This window comes from Moschus berezovskii, chromosome 17 (genome assembly GCF_049115385.1).
Source record: "Moschus berezovskii isolate FMDL1 chromosome 17, NW_MosBer_1.0, whole genome shotgun sequence".
In the NCBI taxonomy this organism is placed as follows: domain Eukaryota; kingdom Metazoa; phylum Chordata; class Mammalia; order Artiodactyla; family Moschidae; genus Moschus; species Moschus berezovskii.
Window position 1 is genome coordinate 65,792,464 of NC_142476.1, and position 24,395 is coordinate 65,816,858.

At 51.7% G+C, this 24,395-nt stretch overlaps 1 protein-coding gene across 5 annotated transcripts in view; it reads left to right on the top strand.

Annotated features, from left to right (window-relative positions):
• The window catches only part of SUSD4 (sushi domain containing 4), a 142,029-nt gene extending 120,729 nt beyond the window's left edge, over positions 1–21,300 (top strand). For 4 of the 5 annotated variants that reach the window (XM_055419830.2, XM_055419832.2, XM_055419834.2 and 1 more), the window contains 4 exons: positions 13,857–14,048; positions 15,139–15,286; positions 18,485–18,867; positions 19,915–21,300. In XM_055419830.2, the coding sequence (XP_055275805.2) occupies positions 13,857–14,048; positions 15,139–15,286; positions 18,485–18,867; positions 19,915–19,943 (752 nt within the window). In that variant the 3' untranslated portion in view covers positions 19,944–21,300. The remainder of the gene's footprint in view (positions 1–13,856; positions 14,049–15,138; positions 15,287–18,484; positions 18,868–19,914) is intronic. The other variant, XM_055419831.2, reaches the window with a different exon arrangement.
• Positions 21,301–24,395: the final 3,095 nt, after the last annotated feature.

Consider the following 24,395-nt stretch of genomic DNA (forward strand, 5'->3'; position numbering starts at 1 on the left):
ACAGACTAGCTTTTTTTAACAGAACACTAAAAAATACTGTGTAAGCCTTAGATGCACTTGTGCTAGCAGGAAACATAGCTGTGTATTTTCTATGTACAGTATAGGACCGTACACAAAAGTGTACGTGGGTACACACACGCATTCACTCACACTCAGCTAGGAGCCAAGCATAAGGAAGGGCTTCCCATTATCATGAACTTTCTACTCAATTCTGTATTCCTTCATCTGCTTGGATTTGATTACAGAAAAGAACAAGCAGGCACGAGAAATTTAATAAAACATTTATGGGATAAAAGCTTGAAATGCAGAAAATCAGTACATTAAGGTATCAGCATGGTTCCTTTGTCCAATTTGTGGGGAAGGAACTTAAAAATACACTGGCAGCATTGTATATTCAGCATGATCTCTCAGGGGGAAGGGTTTGCTAATTGCACGGAGAGGCTGGAGGGAGCCACCCTTAATGCTCCCGTCCCTATGGGCTTTCTGCGTTGACTTGTGTGTCCGTGTGTGCACTCAGTTGTGTCCAACTCTTTGCGACCCCATGGACTGTAGTGCGCCAGGCTCCTCTGTCCATGGGATACTCCAGGCATGAATGAACCCACTGGAGTGGGTTACCATTTCCTACGCCAGGGGATCTTCCCAACCCAGGAATCAAACCGGAGTCTCTTGTGTCTCCCGCACTGGCAGGCAGATTCTTTACCACTGGGCCATCTGTGGGGAAGCCCCACACACCTTTTTCATCTTGGGCCCCAGATTTCTCTCCCTTTCAAGTTAAGGACTTCCTTGGTCCAGTGATTAAGACTCTGAACTTGCAATGCAGGGGGTGTGGGTTCCATCCCTGATTAGGGAAATAAGATCCCACACGCCATACAGAGTCAGCAAGAAATAAAAATAAATAAATAGAATTAAATTTTTCTTAAAAATGTCAAAGCTGCCTCTGGTGGGAGAAATCTGGATGATTTTTTAAAAAATTAAGATGCCCTGATAACCATCAGATGTTCCAAGAGTAGGAATCCTATTTGCAAAGACATTCCCAGACAACCAAACACTTTGACACCACAGATGTCTTGTGATTTATTTTCGTGTGGTGGTGAGTGAGGCTAAACTCAGCTTAGCCTCTGGTCTTCAAGTCATTACAAAGAAGGAAGTGTATCTCATCGGTACCCAAAAACACATGTTGGCTTTAGATGCCAACACCAGCCTCCTTCCGCTGCCCAAAGCTGTCAGACCAAATCATGGTTTTATACCTGCTCCCTCACCTGTGCACTCCTGCATGGTTTCAGTATGTCTCCAAAACCAGGCACACTTTGGGTTTCTTACGTGAAACTGTATTTTTTGTTTTTGGCATTGAAGTTTCCCAGTCCTCATCAGATGCATTGTGTCTTTCTTCAGGGACACCCTAATGTGGTGACTCTGAGATGAAAAGCAGACCAGAACCCCTCCTTTGGGGCTGCTGAATAATAGTATTATTGTGATAATAATGCTATATTATAATAATAATACTAAATAATAATATATTATATAATATATATTATAATAATATTAATAATAATAATAATTTAATAAAAATAAATTTCATCTGTCTGCACGTCTCTGAGCAAGTCAACACCATGTTCCATGCGATCTGGAAATAAACAAAGGTCCAGTCTCCTCATTTGCTTCCTTGAGTGGACACATTTATTGGCCTTTGGTGTTGTTACAACAAAACAAAAGTGGAAAATGTTACATGCGGGATAATGTTTATTGATTTTCCCTGAGCTGAAAGCAAGGTTTTGGATGTAACCTTGGAAACAGCTATGATTTTGGCACGGAGGGTGCCAGCCAGCTTCCTGGAATCATTACCGCCAGACTTGGAGCCAGCCAGTACAGTGGCAGTTCTGACTATTGGAAGCCAGCAGCAGCCCTGGAGGCAGAGGTTCGCCTGGTTCCGTCCGTGGGTAGAGCAGTGCCTGCTCTCTTAGTTCTCTAGAGCTGCTGCACATCATGCTGCTGGTCTTGAGATAGTGATGCCTTTGGACTTGAGACAGAATCGCCGGCCGTCCCACCACCTCCCTGTGCTCTTCCAGGCCAGCTGAGGGCCAGATTCTATATTAAGAGCGACTTCTCTCTCCTTATCACCACTGACCTCAGCTACAAAGCTTCCTCGTGGTCTGGGGCAGTGCTTCTCAGGCTGGACTGTGTGTGTGAATCACCTGGGAATCTTTCTAAAATGAAGTTTCTGATTCAGGAGGCCTGGGGTTTGGCTTTAAATTATGCATTTTCTAATAAACTTCTGGCTGATCCCAAAGCTGATGGTCCATGGACGGCAGTTGGAAAACAAGGGTCTCGTGGAAGTAAAGACTCCAACCAGACACCATAGCAATTTAATTCTCTGGCTCTACTGCATGTTGTAAGCCCTCCATCCCCGAAGGCAAGAACAGAGGAAAATTCATCTCCCCAGCTTTCAACTCTGACCACCCAGGAGAAGCACCTGGGGAACTTTGAAGACCTGTCCACACCCAGGACCCACCCCAGATGGATCAGACAGAGCTGATGGGCAGGGTTGAAGGACCACTGACTGAACTCACTAAGATGCTCTTCAGGTGTAGCGCTAACATGGCAGGGAGGGTGGGTGCCTGTCTTTTCAGCAGTGAGCTGCAGGAAAGCGAGTTCCGTACTGTATGTATGGTAGACTCATTCCAGAACAAGTTTCCCAAAAGAGGATATTGGCTCGAACAAAATAGAAGCTCATTTTCACGTGCAGAATTAGTGTGTGGGGGTGAGCCAGTGCCTCCTTTGCATGCAGTCATTTAGGAGCCAGTGGAGCCTCTACTGTTTTTGAGGTGCAGTTGCTAAGGACCCCTTGGCGGGGGTTGTCTCATTCTAGAGTCAGAAGAGTTCTGTGGATCAGGCCTGGAGGAGGATTTATCACTTCTGCTCACATTCCATTGACGAGAACACAGAGAAACAAAGGATGCTGGGCAGTGCAGACAGCTCTGTGCCCAGGAAGGAGGCGGCCATGGGATTGTGGGAGCAGCTGGCAGCCCTGTGGGATGGATCTGGGCACACACACTGAAGGGTCCGCTCCTCCCTATGTGAGGACCAGCCGGGGCTGGGTGGTGCACAAACCTTTGAAAGACTAAGAATGGAAACAGGCAATCCAAATACCTGGGCTCATGGCTCAGAAGGATTAAAACAAATAATTAGCATTTGTCATGTTCTACATTCTTCTATCCGCCCCCCTCAAAATAATTTCTGTGAATGTTCACGAGTCACACACACTATTTTTAAACCTTATTTTCCTCTTCTGCACATAATTAAATATATAAATGGGTGATGGACTGTGATAAGGGATGTACAGTTCTCAGCTCTAAGTCTCCCCTCCCCAAGCGATGCCTCACCTCACACTGCCTTCAGAGAGTGAGAGCCTTCAGACCACAAGTTCCCCACGTCTCCATTACTCTGGCTCTGATCCAGTCATCCCTGTGTCCAGCTCTGGTTTCTTCCCGCTCCTGTCAAAGGCCAGTCTGTCCACTGATGGACAGAGGACCAGAGGTCCCTTCACCTTCATGATGACCTTGCGTTCCTCCTCCAACCCTGCATCACCAGCCTGGTCCTCCGTGTTGGTCCGCTCCCACAGAGGACACATAAGCAAGGTCCACAGCTCCTACGGGGGTGGGCAGGGTCCCCACCCCGCCCTCCAGCCATCCTATCGGCTGCTCCTGTGCAGCCTGTCTCCCCTTAGACTATTAGCTCTGTCATTCCCATCACACCCCTCCTCAGCTCACACTGCCCCTCTTCCTCTGGCCGCTCACCACTCTACTGAAATCACTTACCTCAAGGCCACTAGGGACTTCCATGTGACCAAATCCAGGGTCCCTATCCTGTCTCCATCTTTCTCAGCTTGCTGGAAACTCCTCCTCCTGCTCAGAAGTTTTCCAATCTTAGCTTCAGGTGACTCAGTGGTAAAGAATCTGCCTACATTGCAGGAGACACAGGTTCTGTCTCTGGGTCAGGAAGATCCCCTAGATGAGGAAATGGCAACTGACTCCAGTGTTCTGGCCTGGAGAATGCCATGGACAGCGGAGCCTGGTGGGCCCTCAATCCATGGGGTCTCAGAGTCGGACACGACTGAAGCAACTGAGCCTGTGTGCATGATGCACGGTCCATCCGTCTGCTTAGCCGGCCAGTCTCTTTTACCCGCATCTGATTTCTCAGTCTTCGGATGGGGACCCCTTCTCTTTTCTCTCTACCTTCTTTTCCTGGGCGAGTTCACCCAGTCTCGTGGATTTGAGTCTTATCTCTAAGCTCATCACTCCCGAATTTCGGGTTTGTGTTTTTTTTTTTTTTTTGGCCTTGCCAGGTATCTTGTGAGATCCCAGTTTCCTGACCAGGGATTGAGCCCAGGCCATGGTGGTGAAGCCCTGAGGCCTAACCACCCAGCTACCAGGGAACTCCCCCATGCCTGAGTTCTTTACTGACCACAGGCACTTTCTCCTGCTGCCTGATCAACACCTAGATAACTGTCTCACTGGCAGCTCAGACGTAACCAGTGCAAAGCCAGACTCTCACTACCTCTCACTTCACACAGAACAAACAAAAACCTGACGTGGTGGACAGCATCACCGTCTTACCAGGTGCTGAGGGCAGAAATCTGGGGTCATCCTGGGTTTTTCCCTGGGCCCCAAACTCCATCTCTCAGCAGGTCCTGTTGTAGAAACAGACGGTTCTAAAAGAGATTCCATCACTGTCCTCTCACTGTGTCCCTGCCACGTCCGGGTCCAGGAGGCCACCGTCCTCTGTCACCTGGTCGTGGCAGCAGCTAGCTGACAGCCTCCTCACCTCCATCCCTGCTCCCTGGCTTCCGCAGAGCAGCTGGCACTTCCTGGTGAAGACAGGTCTATGCCGGCTCTTCCCAGTGTCCCTGACACTCAGGATAAAATCTCTACTTCCTGCCAGGGGGCCGCCCCCACACTGCCCTGGCTGCCTCTTCACCCTCGCTATGCAACCCCCTCCCCTGTCCTGTCACCCACGGCCACCGTCCCCTCCTCCCTTCGAGCCTCCAGCCCCCTGTGTGTCACACCCTCTGCCGGGGACGTTCTTCCCCATACGTCCTTGACCACCTGTTCCAGATCAGGGTCCTTGGCTTCAGCTGCTCTGATTTCTGGGGGATCATCAGTTTCTTCATTGTGGGGTGCACACAGCCACTGTCCTCTGGTCCTTCTGCATCCCTAAAGGGAGCAAGATGGCCTGGCCCTTTTTTAAGTTTTTGTACCCCTGGTTCTCTAATCCCCTGCCAGGACCAACTTACATTTGGGATCTTCTTATGTGTAAAAGAACATCCAACTCCCTTTGGTCCTAGGTGCCTTCTAGACCCTTGGGGGCAGGTTGCCCATGCCGCCTCCTGTGTGTGAAACTTAACATGGGGCTGACGTCTTTTCCAGCAAACAGAGGCGAGGCCTCCTCCGGGCACATCAATAGTCATTTGTTTACTCACTTATCCTCTGTCTCTCCTAGGCCCCAGGAGGACAGAATCGATTCTTTATCTAGTCTCAGTGGTGGTCCAAAAATATATAAGCAAGTGAATTAAGAAGTGAGCAAGGGGCTTCCCTGGTGGTCCAGTGGTTAAGAATCCACCTTGCAGTGCAGGGGACATGGGTTCAATCCCTGGTTGGGGAACTTGGATCTTGCAGTCTGCAGAGCAACTAAACCCACCCATCGCAGCTACTGAGCCCGAGCACCCCAACTAGAGAATCTGTGCGTTGCAACGAAAGATCCCATGTATTGCAACTAAGACCCAACACAGCCAAATGAATAAATATATTTTTAAAAATTAAAGAGAGGAGCGAAAGAATATAATCAGGATACTTGAACAAGAACGTGAAGAGGCTTTTCCTTCAGAGGGTCTGAAATACAGCCTGTCCGAGTAAAATCGCTTCCTATATCTATGCCCAGGCGGGTGCCCCAGTGCTGATAATGCAAAACAGACAGAGGTGGTCGAGGAATCATTGATTTTTCTGTACTTAGACATACATCAGCCTTTCTTTCCAGCTTCCTTTCCCTTCAGGCAATAGGCTGAGTTGACCTTTCGCGAGTTCAGACAGTGGGTGTAGGGACCTGGATGAATGGAAGGAGAGGAGAGAAGCTGTTTGGGGTTGATTTGCGTGAAAGCAAATGGAAATGCTCCAGCCACACACTGGTGAGCGCATGGTGTGGGCCCACCATATACAAGGTGCCATATGCTGCCTGGCCGTGGAGGCCTCCAACCCCTCCACCCTCACGTCCTGTGGTCAGCCACACTCACCAGAAGAAGACAGGAGTCTGCTGTAGGAACCATCAGAGACTGGAGAGATGGACGTGGCGACTTGGGTAAGAGAAGGCAGCCCTTCCCTTCTCTCTTCCTACCCCCTACCGCCAGGCATCCTGCCAGCTAGGAAGAAAGGGCTCTTTCTGGGGCCAGAGCTGAAGGTGAGGGGCAGGAGGAGACTCTAAGAGTGATGCTAGGGGCCTTGGCAATGTGTGGGAGCATTTGGGGTTGCTCCAGTGCCCTGGAGGTGCTGCTTGTATCTCCTGGGCAGCCAGAGAGTTAAACCCCTGTGGTTCATGGGACCGCCAGTCCCTGAAGGAAGCACTGCCTGCCCCAAGTGCCACTGCAGCCCCACAGAGAGGCTCTGTGGGACTCAACCCTGGCTTCTTCTGGGTTTGCTGAGATGCTGTGTAATATTAAGAAAGGAATCTGATTTCTCCTGACCCTGTAAAGGCTGCTCCTGTAAAGGGGAGATGGTGGGTGGGCTGTCTTCTCTCAGGAAGACCAAAGAGTGGGTTTCCAGGGGAGCAGTCCTTCTGAATCTAGGTGTGTGAGCTTTGGTCCAGCACAGAGCATCCGGGCCACCCTGGACCCACTGATGCCCATCCATGGAGGCCACTGCCCATGGCTGTCACTGGGCCAGGTCTGTAAAACTTCGCTCTTTGATGAGCCTGTAGGGATTTTTCCAGCTGAGGAATAGAATCTTCCCGTGTTTTGTTTGTACCCATATTTCAGGAGGAAATCCTGAGCATCTTCTCTCTCATCCCCCCACCCCTGCCCCATGCTTCATTGGCCATGCCTCAGATTGGCAGCTGTTGAATTTTAACATTGGGTTTAATTCTCTCCCCACCCCCACATTTACCTTTCCTCAACTAGCACCCCACAACTCTGCTCTAAATGCTGTCCAATTGCATTAAAGGATGTTCAAGTTAAACAATACATTTCACCAGATACCCTATTGTTCCAGATCTGCACACTGGGTAGGTGCATCGTGGGAGGAGACAAACAGCCTTGTCCCAAACGTGTTAGGAACCTTGACCTCTTTATTTCAGTGTATTTCTTTTCTTTCTTTTTTTTTAACACCAAACACATTTTGTATTGGGGTATAGCCGATTAACAGTGTTGTGATAATTTCAGGTGAATAGCGAAGGGACTTGGCCATACATCAGTGTATTTCTTACAGTCAGGACTGGCAAAGCCCTGTCGCCTTTTACTAAGACATCTGTATGTGAAAGTGTTAGTCACTCAGTCTTGTTTGACTCTTTGCCAGGACTGTAGCCCACCAGGCTCCTCTGCCATGGAATTCTCCCGGCAAGAATACTGGAGTGGGTTGCCATTTCCTTCTCCAGGGGATCTTCCTGACCCAGATATCAAACCCATGTCTCTCATGTCTCCTGCACTGGCCGATGGGTTCTTTACCATCTGAGCCACCTGGGAAGCCACAAGTCTTTGTATTGTGCTTTGTTGTCATGAAGCTTTGATTAACTTATTATCGCATCTCAACGTTTTCCCCTGTTAAAGAACAGGGACCAGAAATAGCATGAAAATGGCCTCTCTTTGCTCATGGGAGAGTGATGGGGGAGGAGGCGGCCTCTGGCTTATCATGAAGACTGCAGTTTTCATTCACTTTATTAACAGGTGTTTATTAAAAAATAGTGCAGGATGCTGTAGGAGTGACAGTTTACAAGACACAGTCCCTGCTCTGAGAGAGTTGATGGATCTGTGCAAGTAGGAGGAATAGAAAATGTTCAAAGTGCCTGGGAATTCTGAGATCACGCTGGGTGGTCCAGAGGGCTTGGTGAAGAAGCTGGTGTTTGTGCTGGAATTAAACCTGAATAGATGGAAATAGCCAGAAGTGGGTGAGGAAGGACATTCAGCAGGGGGTGAGGGGGGCTCCTAGAGGAGAGAGGAGGCTGCTGGAGGGGCGCTGAGGAGGCTGGGTGGGAAGAACGGCTTACTTAGGAGAAATCATAGGCCTGTGCCTGACGTTTCCTGCCCCAACTCTGGCCATCCCAGGGCAGACTGAGGTTCCCAGGCCCCTGCACCCCAGCTTCTGCCCCTCAGTCTAGCCCATGAGGGACTAGCTATGGTGGTAACTGTACTCTGCAGCCATGTGGGTAGGTAGGAATTTTCCCGCTCATCAGGAAGGAGCCATCGCCCTCATCACAATGCCAGGGGCAGAGCAGTGACCCCAGGTAGACAGTCATTATGGTCCATTTCCAGCCGAGCCTCAGCCAATTCACTTGCATTCTGCCTGCAGCCACTCAAGGTTCAGACTTCAAGTTTCACAAAACCCATAACTGTTGCTAATAGTTTCTAAAGTTGTGAGAAACAATTAGAAAAAAAATAGAATTGCTGGAGAATTTTTGTTCACACCACCCACGGGTTTTCGCGGGTTATTATTTTGCCTAAAACTAGCAACTGCTAGGCCTGAGCCTCCAACTGAGCCTAAGTGAGTGCTAAGGAAGGGCAGTTGCCCTTTGATATTCCAGAAATTCTAGGCACTACTGGGTTGTTTCTGTGCTAACGTCCTGTCTGCCTCTCAGGGACAGTAGGGAGGGGTAGCAGGACTCACTTTAACCCCATGGCATTGTTGTTTAGTTGCTAAGTCGTGTCTGACTCTTTGTGACCCCTTTGACTGTACCCTGCCAGGCTCTTCTGTCCATGGGATTCTCCAGGCAAGAATACTGGAGTGGGTTGCTATTTCCTTCTCGGGGATCTTCCCGACCCAGGGATTGAACCCGTGTCTCCTGCATCTCCTTTACTGGCAGGTGGATTCTTTACCATTGAGCCACCAGGGAAGCCTTTAACCCCATGGTGAGAGCCTGTAATGAGAGGAGGAGCTCCCGGAGCTCAAGAGAACCCCAAACTGTTATTTTGAAATAAGCTTCCCAAGTTTATAATTAACTTCCAAGTTAAAAGAACACTCCCCACCTTCTGTCCCTACCAGGATGCATAGGGGGTTCCTTTTCAGCAAAGTTGATGGCCGGCCAGGTGCAATTGCTAGAATCACTGCAAAGTATGAAGATAAATGTTTCTACTTAGGGGGCAAATGCATCTCTATTAGCAACCGATTATGACGTTCTCAGAGTCAAAGCCTCTACCCTGGATGGTTTTTATCTGGCCTCTGAGAAAACCTGCTGGTGAGATGCTTCCCGATTCCCTCCAGGAACGTTTGGAGCCCACCTGCTACAATCCAGATATCCTGATTGTACAGGGCCTGGTAGTGCCTGGTGCAGGCGGGTGGCCTGGGCACCCAGCAGGTTTGGACGCTGGTGACACTGAGCGCTGTTCTTTGTTAAGTGCCCGTTGTGGTCTGGACTTTTGTGTTACATACATTCCATGCACTTTCTAATCCTCACAACAACCCTAGAAGTTAGGAATTGTTTCCTTCACTACATGGGTGGGGAAGCTAAAGCCCTAAAAAGTTAAGCAAACTGCCTAACCCCCCTAACTTGGCAGTACAGAGTTGGGATTTGAACATGAATTTGGGACCCTCCATGCCCCAATGCACGAGCTGTATCACCCACCTCCTTTTTTGAATACAGGATCCAGTCAGCCCAGGCCTTCCTCAGCATATCAGGGACCACCTGTCTCAGTGTCCAGGTGATGATTTGAACAGCTCTTTATCCTCCAAGTGAGGGGAAATGCTGCTGAAAACTGTTGACAAAAAAAAAAAAAAATGCACAACCTGAGAGCTGTGAGTTCAGTTTGATTTGGGGCCAAATGAGGATGATAGCCTGGGACACGGACTCTCAGGTAGCTCCAAGGAACTGTTCTGAAGAGCAGAGGGGCAGTCAGTACATACGTGATTTTGGTGACAAGGGATGCATGCAGTCAAGCACACATTTTGGCAGAAGGCTGCGGCCAGTCACCGGGAGCAGATGTCACCATTAATGATTTTAATGCTTTTCTTGATGTGAGAAGATGCAAGACATTAGGCTCATAAAGTCTGAAAATATCTAACTGTCTGAAGGCCTGTTCTGCCAGTTTGTCCTGGAGGACAGAGTGCTTCATTCCTGTTCTCCACCCTGAATCCCTTTCCCATGTGGAAGATCAGCGACTGCGGTTGCTAGTGCCTTCATTCTTGTAGAATCAAGTGGAGAGCGACAATTTTTAGTCAACAGAACACAATTGCTTATATTCATAAGGCCTCTCCTGACCTTTTGTGATGTTTTCAGGGCCTTGAAAATGTTCTGGTGATTTTCTCATCCTAGGGGGACCCTTGAGGATTTGTCTGGAAGGCTCCTATCAGGAGAGCCCTACTGCGCTGTATACCATTAACCGTGGAAAGGGCCTCCTCTCCCAGCAGAGGTCCAGCCTCCCCGTGAGCCTCTGGAGGGCACTGGTGGGAGGTGCAGAGGAGGGGAGCCCCTGGTGGCCACGGGAACCTGGCTGCCCTGGAGGCCGCTGAAGTGGCAGACATCTCTGTCAGGCTGACCACACAGGGAACATCGGAGCTCCCCTTAACTCTGGCAGCCAAGGCATCCCCTACACCAGGAAGATGACTCTGAGAGCCTGGCGGCCCCTCCCTGGGCTGGATGCATGTGGACACTCTCCCTTCACTGTGTTCTTCATGGAGGAGTCATTGCAGAAGGAGAGGTCTTTGCTACGAATCTCAGCTGGCATCCCGGGCCAGCTCACAATGCTGGTCTTTCTCTCTCGCTTGTCCTCATCCTTCCCTTCCCTTTCCTCTCCTGCTGCCTTGATCACCTCCTGGAGAGGCGCATGGAACACCCTGGAGGTAGTGGAGTTGGCAGAAGCCCTAGCTTGTGGAACTGGAAATGCATCAGGTGATGGGACTCCACGGCCCTGGGCAGCTCTATGGAGGGCGTGCATCTGCCAGGATGGGAATGCCCTGGAAAGCCAGAGCCCCGGTCCCTACTCTGCCAGTGTCCACCCATGGGACCTAAGGCATAGTCACCTGCCAGCCACCATTCAGGGAGCATGCCCTAGGCCTGTGGGCCTCAGACCCTGTCTTGGACCTTCCCCTACCACCTCCTGGTCAGCTGCCTCCCCACTGGCTTTGTCCAGAAGGAGTGTGGGCAGGGAAGAAGCTGGGGCATTTCCCGCTGATCCTCTCTGCCCCATCAGGGTTGAGGGGGTGCGTATCTCTGACAGTGTCTGAGCTTCCTCAGCCTCCAGGTCCCACCAGATACACCTTCACAGCTCCAACTTCCACAGGACACTGTCATCCCGCCTGCCCACTGGCGGCAGTGACTTCCTGCTTCTGCTCATCTCAGGAGCCTTGTTGCCCACGTTGGTTTTCCCATCACCCGCAGAGGCACTTGCCTCATTATGACCCTTCTCTGTAGATTCCTGAGTCCTGGTTGTCCCTAGCTGCCCACTTACGTCATGTCAGCTCTGAAAGGAGGCCTGGCCAGCCTTTCCCAACCCTCAGACGCTCCCATTTCACAGATGAGACCACTGAAGCTCGGAGGAAAGAAGTGACTTGTTTGGGGTCACTAGGCTGGTGAGGAGTTGAGCTAGAACTCAGCCCAAGCTCCTTCCTGTTCCTCTAGCCACTCCTGGAGGACTTGACCTCTCTGAGTTTCTGTCTCCCCAACTCTGAAAAAAGCCAGCAGGAACTGCCTTGCAGCATCCTTTGCAGAATGAGAGATAGTGTCCAGGCCCCAAACCATGGGACATCCCCACTGGGTGGGCCCATCTAGCTGGCCGTCTCCAGGGGGCCCAGGTTGCTGCTGGAAGAGACCTCCAGACATGCCTTCCAGCGGCCCGAGTGGGGCGCGCAGCTCCCTGCAGACACGGCTGCATGGGGTGAGCTGAGAGGCCGGCCTGTGCATCTCCTCTGGCCAGGGTTTGCGTGCGCCTGGGAAGAGGCTCAGAAGTTAACTCTTCCCTATTTTGGTCAAAAGCTCATAGCGGTTTCCACAGGTGTGGGTTTGTAGCTGGCCTCGATGGTCTGGGCTGTGATTGTTTCTTGAGGTGTGTTTTAAGGGCCATGGCAGCTCCTCTTGTTGAGGAAAGGGAGCTCTTTGTGGGAAGAGGTGAAAAAGCACCAACTCCACAGAAACGATCTTTCTGGATCCAGAGTTAGAACTGTCCTTATCTTGCATCCCAGAGTTTGGGTTTGTCAACTACAAAAGTACACAATGTGAGAATTTTGAGTAAAGTTTTGTTTGGAGTAAAATGAGGACTGCAGCCAGGAAGATAGCTCTGAGAGACTGCTCCAAAGAGGCAGTGGGGGAAGGTCAATGTATAAGATTTTGGTGAAGGGAGGAGTTCGATACAGTCAAGCACTTACTTTACAAAAGGTTTTCTGCTAGTCACAAGGAGCTGATGTCACCATGAAGGAATCTAGAGCTTTTCTAGATATGAGAGTGTCCCTGGGAGTGTCAGTTGCTGAGTCATGTATGACTCTTTGCGACCCCATGGACTGTAAGCCTGCCAGGCTCCTCTGTCCATGGAATTTCCTAGACAAGAATACTGGGATGGGTTGCCATTTTCTTCTCCAAGGGATCTTCCTGACCCAGGGATCGAACCCAGGTCTCCTGCGTTGCAGGCAGATTCTTTACCATCCGAGCCACCACGGAAGCCCTTTCTAGATATGAAGAGATGCAAAAATCAAGATCATGAAATCAGTTCCTGAAAATATCCAACTATCTAAAGACTGGTCTGATCAGATTCCCTGGAGCACAAAGTGCCTCGCTCCACCCTGAACTCCCTCAGGGGGCATTGAAGGTCAGTAGCTGCAGCCGCGCAGGGCTCAGTCTCCACGGAGGCAGATGGCAAATGCCCATCTTGTTGTTCAGTCACTGGCAAATGCCCTTGACAAGTGCCAATTGGTAGTTGACAGGTTCAAGAGAGGAAACAAAGCAACTTTTTCTCCCCCTAAAAATCATAGAATATGAGGGTCAGAAAAAAATTATCAAGGGCAGAATAAGCTTCTATTTCACAGAGGAGAAAAACAAGGCTTCGGTTGGGTTAAGTGACCTTTGTGAGCTCACATAGCATGTTGGTGACAGAACCAAGTCCAGGTCCCAGGCCTCCTCCCCACTAGTCAGGGGGTCTGTGATGGGGAGGCTGTGGCCTGAGCCTGCACAGAGCCGCCTGTGTGTCATTGCCCAAATTCCAGGAGGACATTTGAGAATCAGGCCAGGGACACCCAGGGATTTGGACAGTCCCAGATTACTCCCGTAGCTGCAGAAACACGCTCAGTCTCGGTGACAATTTTGCCCATAAATATCTTAATTTTATTTACTAGGTTGTCTGGCACATAATAGCATGCGTTATTAATAGAGTAGCTTAATGCTATCTATTAGGTAGGCATACTCTTTGCCATGGAAGGTGAACATCTCTTTTACAATGTAACTTACAATGCCATATGACAGCCGCACGTGCTCAGAATCTGGTCACAGACTTCCGTCTGACCTCACGTGGAGGGACGGGAGTCAAGACAATCTTGGGGACAGCTCAGCATCACTAGAATGATGATTCGTGTATAAGCACATCTCCGACTGAGGTGTTCTCCGAGCTAGATCTCTGTTTTGAGGGTCCGGACAGGATAAGTGTGTGGTTCTGAAACTCTTATTCTCCCCAACTGCCCAAGTCTGTCCGCTACCTCCAATGGTGAGTCACGGCGATTTCATCTGCCACCCACGACCTTGCAAGCGCTACAACCACGGAACCGTGGTGGAGTTTTACTGCGACCCTGGCTACAGTCTCACCAGTGACTACAAGTACATTACCTGCCAGTATGGGGAGTGGTTCCCATCCTACCAGGTCTACTGCATCAAGTCAGGTGAGCATGTGGAGAGCGTCCCTGGGCCAGGTTCAGACTACACGCAGCAGCCAGTGGCATGTCCTGGGCCCCCGCCCTCTTCGCCCACACAGTTTTAGGAACAGGATATAGAAGTTCATCTTTGTGGCTCCATGTGGCCGATGCTTCCCGACCCCGGTCGGGAGCATCAACCCACCCGTGCCCAGGTTAACATGCTGACCCTCTGAACGGGGTCCCTAGACCCCAGCCCCCATGGAAGGAGCCGGCCACTGTGGACTCTGTCTTCTCCCAGCCTTGACCCCTTCCCCTGACAAGGACACAAGCCCAGGGTGTGACCCAAGCAGTGTAAGACTCTGCCTTTCTCTTACGCTCAGGGATGCATATCAGAACATAGATGCTATAATTATGGGCAAGACCTGCTCTCACTTCAGAAAACATAAGCCTTTTGCAGGCTTCATTGCTTCCTGTTGTTCAGTCACCCAGTTGTGTCCAGCTCTTTGAGACCCCACGGACTGCAGCACGCCAGGCCTCCCTGTCCCTCACCGTCTCCCGGCGTTTGCCCAAGTTCATGTTCATTGTATCGGTGATGCCATCCAACCATCTCATCCTCTGACGCCCTCTTCTCCTTCTGCCCTCCATCTTTCCCAGCATCAGGGACTTTTCCAGTGAGTCGTCTGTTTGCAACCGATGACCAAAATACTGGAGCTTCAGCTTCAGCATCAGTCCTTCTAGTGAATAGTGCTTCCTACTTGATAACAAATGACTAGCAAACCGTCCTCACCACTGGCCTCAGAGCATCAGGGTAGGGACCCCATGGTGAAGACCTGGGCACCAGTGCACCGCTGTCTCCTGCCTGCCCCGGTCCTGCCTGCTCACCCCAGTGTTTTCTAGGCATAGCCACGGCTGCCTGCCCCAAGCTGCAGTGATGGCTGCACACCTTCCTGCTGGATGTGGCATGTGGGGGAAGCATTCGCTCACACAGCACATGCTCACCCACCAATGCTCACATGAACCCATGCAGGAGAGGGGGCCCATCCGGCCATAATTGCGTGGGTACCCCAGCACCCAGCACAGCCTGGCAGCCTCACAGCCACTTTTTTCTCTCTCCCAGCAGAGCAAACATGGCCCAGCACCCACGAGACCCTCCTGACCACTTGGAAGATCGTGGCGTTCACGGCAACCAGCGTGCTGCTGGCGCTGCTGCTCGTCATCCTGGCCAGGATGTTCCAGACCAAGTTCAAGGCCCACTTTCCCCCCAGGTCAGTGCCACGGCCCTGGGCAGCCCATAGCCACCCAGGGCCGGGCGCAATGCAGTCGCCTGGAGCAGCAGAGAGAAAGGATGGTCAGCCTCGAGGGGTGCAGAGCCCAGCTTCTGAGGGGAGTAGGAGGAGAAAGCCAACATGCTTTTGGAGTCTGACTGCAAGGTGGAGACAGACTCATTTCCCTCTTTCCGCCTCCCCCCCCAACCCCCAACCATGAACCCCTGTCTCCCTCTTTCCCTGGCTAGACATTCTCAAGGCAGGCCTTGTGCAGGATGCAGAGAAGGGGAGCAGAGTCAGAGACGCATGCCCCACACCTCCCCACCCCCAAGGGGCACCCCCCTTACCCACTATGTGCCCGTGGCTCTCGAGTTATGCACCTTAGAGCTTCCAGGCCACAAGGAGGATAAGAAATACACAGAATTAATTAGGAACAAGGTCCAAGATGTGTGACCCAACAGTTTCCAAACCAGTATGCAAAACCTCAGCAAGTCTCAGGAGGGAGAAAGGCTCTGTTTGGGGGCCAGGGCAGGGCTGATGCACTTCTGCCTCCAGGTAGGATCTGAGCTTTCAGCGTGGGACCTCTGGGCAGGGGTGGAGTGGGGGTGGGGTGGGTCTCCATCCTCCTCGGCTGCACCAGTGAGCTGGGCTCAGTGCCCTCATCCTCGTGCTCGTCTTTACCAGGAGGAGTCTATCAAAGTCCCTCAGAGGTGGGTCTGGTCCTCTCATTGTGGCCCTTCCCCTCTGGTGCCAGCCACTCATTCCCAAACCAAGCATGCCAGCACCCTGCAAAACCAAGAGCCACCCAGGACTGCTGTTGGTGGATCACCGTTCCTGGAAGGAGAAGTCGTTTAGGAAGCACCCAGATGAGCTTGTGAACATGAGGAGGAAGGCAGGGCACTGAACATCACAGGATGTTAGCCAGGGCTCCCTGATTCACAAAGGCATCACGTATTCCCGTGAATTCCTGTGCCCACGTCAGAGTCTTCTCACACGGGGACCTCAGGCTTCAGCCAAGGGCATGTGTTTCTGCCCACAGAAACAGGCTGGCCACTGGGGGCGTGTGTACTACTCTTCCAGCAAAGATGGCTTCCAGGACTAACCACTTCCCACTCAACCCTCCAGGAAAACCCACACTCACTCTCCCAGCTGGGGGCAGGGGAGGGAAGCAGGCAGGACTGCTGGAGACAGCATCCCACCTTTTCCCTTAGCCTCGCACCCCCAGGACAGACTCATCCCACAGAGCAGTGCCCCTGACTGCAGGGGCCTAATGACCTGAAGGTACCCCACTCTTCCAGCCTTGGAGCTGTGCCAGGTGGGGGGTGGGGGTAGGGGCCCCTGCATCCTCGCCAGACACAGTTGTGTGAGCACCATTCTGGGGCCACAGCCAAGCCCCTGCTGAAGTGTTAGAGCCTTCTTTCCTTTCGAACCCGTCATCCTCACGTTATTTATGAGTCAAGATACCGTGTTCTATCATTGATCAATTAGACTATCTAAACAAGGCCTGGGGGCTACAAGGAGAAAGCTAAACTACATACTGTGATTTATAGTACATGGAGTATTTGAATGTGGCCTATAGAGCTATTTTTCTACATAGGCTTGGGAACCAAGTTTCCAGGATACAGACTAAATATTAAGATTTTTTTTTAAATGATCTGTAACACTCACTATACTTTTTTTTTTTAAATTCTTTGAATATTTCCTTCGTAGGTTACTCTCTAGCTGTGTGGAAACTGGTCTCAGCTATGCAAATTGATCATAAGATTCTCAGGCAGGTCCAGGAAGGGGCTTTTGCTTGTTTTTCTCCTGGTCCCAGAGCCATAGACTATGAAGAGATGCTGATGATAGTCCGTGGGGCTGGGACTAGCGAGGGAGAAGCTGACGTCTCATGGGTGCCCTGGTGAGAGCTGTTGTTGTGCGGAGAACAGAGAACAGAGGCATCCTTGGGGTCACCCTGACCTGGGCAGCTTGCAGCTGAAAGGGACTGAAAAGGTAGGCAGGCCCAAGTGAGACAGGAGGCCGGTGTGAGACTGTGCAGGCTGGGGAGTAGCGGAGCTCAGCGGATCCAGGATCCAATCATAAGGGCCATGGAAGGGGAGAGAACCCAGATTTGAAGCAGACTCTTCCCTGCCTCTCAGCTCCAGTCTTTGGGAGTGGGGTATGGGCTTTGTAATCTCCCCCTGTCTCTGGGTGGCCTTAAAGATGGTGGAACAAGGGGACCCTGCCAGCATCTCCAAGTAAGATGCTCCAAAACGCCAGTGGCCTCAAGTGTTAGAGAGAGAGATGGCCTGACGCTTTCCTCTGCCCCACATGCCAGCATCCAGACCTCTTAGTTCTCAGACTCGGAGCTCCTGCGGAGGCCGGCATGCAGAAGTTCGTGGCCTGCCCGCTCAGCTGACTTGCCCTTCTTCCTGATAGTTTACCTTCTGGTCACATCACTCAGCAGCAGTTCCCAGCAGAGAAGATAAGGAACCAAGTCCCCACTGGCCACATACTAGCCACTCCAGTTCCTCTAGGGTCCAGGAGCAGAGAGAAGTCAGCAGAGCTGAGACTTTGGCCTCAGACCTGAGGTCTGGAAGGTGCAGGGGACCGGAGACCAAGGGCAAGGCCAGAGCCAAGTGCATGGCAGGGTAAGGGAACCCCTACTCTGGGCAACACGGTGAAGCTTAGGTTCAGGTGACCGTGAGCCCACAAACCTGGAAAGAGTTCCTTTTTTTTCTTCTATTATTGCTTCTCTGACTTGACTGAAAATGAGTGAGTTTTAGACCGCAGCAGAAAACAAACAGGAAGCATCCTAAGTGCAGCGGTAACTGACAGGGGCACCTAAGGTCCACGCTTTCCCAAGCTCTTAATGATGCTATTCCTTTTCCAGCAGGGGACACTGCAGGGGCACCTTGGGATGCTTGGTTGGAATGGGCCACACAGTCCCCTGTCCACGAGTTTATAGCACGAGGAGATGATGGAGCCCAGAGTGGGGCAGGGAGGCGGAGGGCAGGGGCCAGTGAGGAAAAGAAAAGACTGTCCTGTCTGGAGCGTGGCCCTGGTGGACGCACCATCTGCCGGAGGGGACCCGGCAGGGCGGCTGCATGTCCTGCACCACCAGCTCTGCTGCCCTGAGGACCCCAGCTGCAGTGGGTGGGCGCTGCGGCCTCATTCCCGGGGCAACCTGTCACCTTGGTACCGCTTTGCTCTCCACAGGGGACCTCCCAGGAGTTCCAGCAGCGACCCTGATTTCGTGGTGGTGGATGGCGTGCCCGTCATGCTCCCGTCCTATGACGAGGCTGTTAGCGGCGGCTTCAGTGCCTTAGGCCCCGGATACCTGGCCTCTGTGGCCCAGGGCTGCCCCTTACCCGTGGATGACCAGAGCCCCCCAGCATACCCCGGCTCAGGGAACACAGACACGGGCCCGGGGGAGTCAGAGACCTGCGACAGCGTCTCAGGCTCTTCAGAGTTGCTCCAGAGTCTATATTCACCTCCCACATGCCAAGGGGGCACCCGCCCCGCTTCTGACAACCCTGACACAGCTCCCAGCACGGCGGGGGAGGTGGCATCCACCAGCCCGGGCATCGACATTGCAGATGGTAAGCGTCGGCCCTGAGGTCCAAGCCACCCTGGCGCAGCCCACCCTCCTACCCTGCTCCCAGCTCAGAGTCAAATCAGAGCTTCCGTCTCTCTCAGCTGAAATTGCATGCTGTATGTAGAGGCCGTAGGCAAGGCCAGTTATTGGAAGGAAGGATCATCACCTCACAAGTGATCAGCCCATTAACTGAAATTCCAGGAGGCACAAAAGAGCGCCAAGCCATCCAGAGTAGAAAGGCTAGGTGGGCGGAACTTGATTTTCAAAGCATCCATGTAATCCAGGATGCTTTTCTTCTCTCTCCCTTAACCAGGCAGGACTTCTGAAAATGGTGCTCAGGAGCAAGGTAACACATGCATGCTAAAAGGGAAGACCTACATCCGGGCACGAGGGCCCACCCCAGAGAAGTTCTGGGTACATACAGGCTGTGTTTACCAGGTGTGAAGTAGAAGGAACGTACTACTACTTCCTTGCTACTGCAAGGAAAAGCAGGTTGCAGATCATGGTAAAATAACAAAAATGCATCAGATTAAATAGGGCTCCTTTCCCAGGGGAGGGAGTGCCAGTACCACTTTACAAATGAAAGCACTCATTCCAGCTTATACTGGCAGTAAGTTGCAGTAGCTATGTAGACACAGGGGTCTCCTGGTTCCCCATAGAGAACTCTCTACCTGAGCTTGTAACCTTTACCATTAGGACACACAGTTGAAGCCTAACGGTTTAATTTTTATGAGCTGGATATGGGATTTTCCAGCTAATGATGTACAGAGGTGTTGGTTTATTTGCTTCTTAACTGATACGTGGAACTTAGCATTATCTTCTTCTTACTGACTTGTGTGTGTGTTAGTTACTCAATCATAACCGGCTCAAACTCATGGATCGAACCTGGGTCTCCTGCATTGCAGTCAGATTCTTTACCATCTGAGCTACCAGGGAAAGAGGAACTCTATTTTACTGAGGCTCACAATTCCAGATCTTCACAGTATTTTTCAGTGTATTAGTATGATAATCGTCTCTGTCTTTGCAGTTTAATAACCATCTCTTTTTACAGAGATCCCTCTAATGGAAGAAGATCCATAACTGGAAAAAGTCCCGATGATTCTGCTACCCCCTTGGGGATGGGAACCGTGTACCTTGGAGTGAGGCCTCTGGAGGACAGAGCTTGGGGGGGATGGAGCAAGTTTTCTAATCTATCAACAAAGTGGGGACAGCGACTCATATTGTGCATCTCGGACTCAAGAGCGAGGCTGATAAACGGCAGCGGCAGTGCTTTAAAAGGAGACTTGAGGATTTGCCAAGACCAGTGATGAACAGAAGGATGAGGGGGAACCCTGAGCAGTCCTGGATGAAGGTATTAAGGGCATCTCGTGCTGAAGAACATGGGACAGACGGTTCCACGCATATATCCACCAAATTCCACCTCCCGCTGGCTTACGAGTACTACCCGCCTCCTCTGAAAGCATGTCACATTGCGTAAATCGCTTCTAAAATCCGCTTCAAACTGTCTCTGGACTCCAGATTCGGATGGCTCAGCCTCTGCGGGAAGTCTGTGTTGAGCTGCTGGCAGAGCAGCAGAGCGCCCCCTGCAGGCTCCCAATGGAAGGCTCTCGAGTGTCCCTCGGACAGCCTTCCTTGGCTGGACAATCCTACTCAAGGCAAGATTAAAGCGGAACGTGGCAGTTCCACCGAGAATGGAAAGGAAAGACTCAGGCAGACTCTCCTTTCTGGAAATTTCTCCAAAGGCAGAGTTCCTGTCCTCCGTGCTGTCCTTTGGTGAAATATCATCAGTATTTGTATTCATGGTCTAGCACATGGATCCACGGCATTGGCTAAACCTTGTGGCTTTACACATGGTCAGAGTGTGTTCAAATACATCTCATGGTTGAGAAGTAACCAAGGTAATGTTTTGTTTCAGCATTTTTAAAAGCTTCCACTTGACAGTTTATCTCAGTTGTGAGCCCCTCTCCTTTTAACTATTAAGAGTTGTTGCCCCCGCTCCCAAACTCAGCCAGATTTAATTTTCCAAAACAGAAATTCTATCTGGAAACACATTCGTCCTCCTCCAGATAAAGTATGAGGTTGAATTATTTAACCCCTTTGATTTTGTCCTGCAAAGTCTGCAGGCGCCAAAGATGGACGGCTCTGCCCTCCTGCTTCGGGGGTCCCCCTGGCTGCCTGACCCATCAGTCCATCCGGCACGCCCCCCGCACCCTCCCGGGGCCCACTGGGTGTCGTTCCTAAAAAATGATTGATAAACACATTTCCCAAGTCCCGAAATGTCTCTTCAAATACATGTTAATCTGTGGAGCTGATTCTTTTTCTCCTCTGGGTTTCAGACAAATACAAACAAAACTCTTTTTTTTTTTTTAATCCATAAAATTGCTATGCTGATAGAGCGGTGAGAACTGGAAGCTTGATCAAATCCTGTTTTTTCTTGACACAGACTGATTAAAAATTAAAAAGAAAATGACAGTTTGAAGCGTGACTTTAATAGTGGAGTGGATTTGGGTGGGCAGGGAGGGGCAGTGACAGTGATGGGGGAATGGGGTTGGAGACAGCACATGACCGGAAGCAGAGGCTGAACGAAGGAGGGAGCGGCTACGGGCGTGCCAGACCCAGCATCAGCCGCGAGCTGGGCACCTGGGTAAGTTTTTGGTAATCATAACGTTGTTTCGTGCTGGGGCTGGTCTTCACGAGCTTCATGCCTAAACTCCACCTGGCCGGCTCAAACACTGCTGGCATGGGCGGCTGAGCCCGAGGGGAGTCAAGAGTGCACTGTGGAAAGCCGCCGACCACCACCAGCCCCACCGTCTGCAGCCTTCCCGGGATCCCTGAGGGCTAGATCTCAGCTCTTCACACCACACCTGTCCCCTCCCCCCTGCCATTCACTCCAAATTGAGGGTGTGTCTTGAGACTACCAGGTAAGTGCTTCATTTCCCACCAGAGAAGCCAGGGCGGGGGCGGAGGGGGGGTCTGTCTCTGAGGCTTGGCCTCGCCTCCTTCCAGAAAACGTTCTTCCTCCCGAAGCAGAGAGCCGCAGCACACAGCTTGTGAGCCGAGCGCAGGGCTGCCTCTCCAGCTCCCCACCTGGAGCTCAGGCGCCACAGACGTCCAAGTGTTCATGTCCACATCGTTCTAAGCACAGAGGCTGGTAGGAGCAAAATGCCTGCCCAGCAACAGTGTCAGCCTCCAACCAAATTACCTGGATCTCCCCCCGCCCCTTACCTTATCCCTTTGTGTCTGCTGCGTCAGGGTCTCGCTCACAAATACCCTTTACTGTGATTGTTTTTTCATTATAATGAACTTAACGTGGCAAGGAAGAATCCTCATGATACCCTAAGCATGCCATGATTCTGGCTCTTCATGTCAAAGTCCCAGACGCCCTCTGGGTATGAATGGACTCCATCTTTCTTCTGCTTCCCCCCGGGAATTAAGAGATACAAGAACAAACTGGGCCGTGTTGAGAGTTGGTGCCCAGAGGGGTGGTGTGGGAGAAACCATCCCCCCAAAAGTGCTTTCTGCTTTGGGAGAGGGAGTTACCCCAGCTCAGAAGCACATCACCTAGAATCCAGGGTGTTCCTGGGGTCAGCCCGCGGTCTTTACACAAGTGCATGCTGGAAGGAACTGCAGGCCAGCAGTTTTCCAGCTGACCAGCTCCCGTCATAGGTACGCCCAGCAGAAGTCACAGGACGCCTTCACACTTCACTTCCATATAGCTATTTTTAATTGCAAGGTTGTGATTGGCTGGCATGGGCTCTTTAGAGCCTTTTCCAGCTAATTACACCCATCCCAGCAGCTGGCACAGGGTCAGGAATTTGGCCCCAGAGCACACAGCGGAACTGGGTGATTGGTGGGGAGTGACATGCAGAGGTTCACCCAGCCTGCAGGGGGGTGAGAAGCAGGATGGTGGGGGGGGGCCTCTCCCACTCTTCTGTTCCCTCCTTCCAACCTGGCCATGCTAGGCAGCCCTCCTGGGATGCCCAGGTCCCAAGGCATGCCCTCAAGAGCAGGTGCAGTGTCCTGGGAGAGCAAGGACTTTGGTACACACCCACCACCTGCCTCTGCCACTAACAGGCTGTGGACTTGCAGGAGATCTTGCCCCCAACCCCTACCTCAGTTTCTTCCTGCAGAGGTCGTATCCCTCTACCCTCCCCACTGGGCTGCAGTGGGGGTGACAGCTCATGTAAGGTCACAGCACACAGTAGACATCTGACAAATGGCCACTGCCTCCACTTGTCACCCAGAGGGAGAGAGGGTGTCGCATGGGTGATGTACTCTGTGCATCCCTGGGCACCGCTGACCCACTGTGGTCTGGCCACCCTCCAAATTGTTTGCAGACATTGCTGGTTTGGGCTGCCCCCAGTGGGTGGACTGAGCATGTGCCACCCTGTTCCCCTAAACCCTCCTACTAGGAGCCCCTCTCTGGTTTCTATAAGCTTGCCGTGCCTGGGGAAGCTGTCAGTTCTTCATGCTTTGGGCATTTGCCTTCCCTCCCAGCCTAGCTCTCTCTGAATGTTAAAGTTCTGCTCAGAGAGGGCAGGACAACCTCAGAAATTCCTCCCAAGGACTCAGATCACCTCCACAGGCAGCCCTGTAGATTAACACTAACCTGCTTCCCTAATTTTATTGTCTATTTTGGATTTGAAGCATAAAAGTTAATGCCCATGCGTCTCCAAAGTGCTAGAGAAGAAAGTCCTTGGGAAAGATGCCTGCTCTATCTCGCAGGCAGAACAGGGCCCCGGGGAGCAGCATTTAGCTGTTGGAGAAGGCAGATGCTGAACACTGTCGCATTGAAACCATAAAACTTAACACAGAGTGTGCAGCCTCACTGGGTCCTGTTTAACTACTGGAAATCAGTCCCTGGGAACCTGCAGTGCACAGTGTTAAGTGGCCAGAGGAGATCCTGGCAACCTGTGTGGAAGCCTAACCTGCCCTGTTTAGCACCTCGTCCGTGTGTTCAGGGCCTCTGAGAATCCTGGATCCTGGTCCTCCAAGACCCTAGGATAAAGAAACCTGAACTCCAACAGATGCTTAAAGAGCTTGCAACAAGGGGGAATGGGCTAGAGCCTGCGGGAAAGAGATTGATATTGTCTTCTTGGAGCTCAAAAGAGTATTTATAGACCCTGTTCAGTCAATAAATATTTATTAAGAGCCTGCTACGGGCCAGGCAGTTTCTGTGCACTCTAGTCCAGTGGAAATAAGGGCTGGGAAACTGGCAGCTACAAACCCGGAGCTCCGAACACCTGACCCAGAACTGGGCTCTCAGAGGCTGCCCTCGGGCTGGGAGCAGGCTGAGAGGAGTACTCAGGGAAGCCGGGAGAGGAGCACAGGCCTGTGCTGAGATTCAGGAGGGCTGGGCGTGGGAAAATAGGAAAGGAGTTCTGTGCTCGGGTGCCTGGAGGCGCGGGGTTGGTGAGGGCTGGGGGCCCCGCCACATACTTGCCAGGCCGTACGTCCACCTGCTTAATCATTTCCTGTGGGTCCATGTGTCTCATCCATTTAGGGACCCTCAGGATGTAGCTCGGTAAGGTT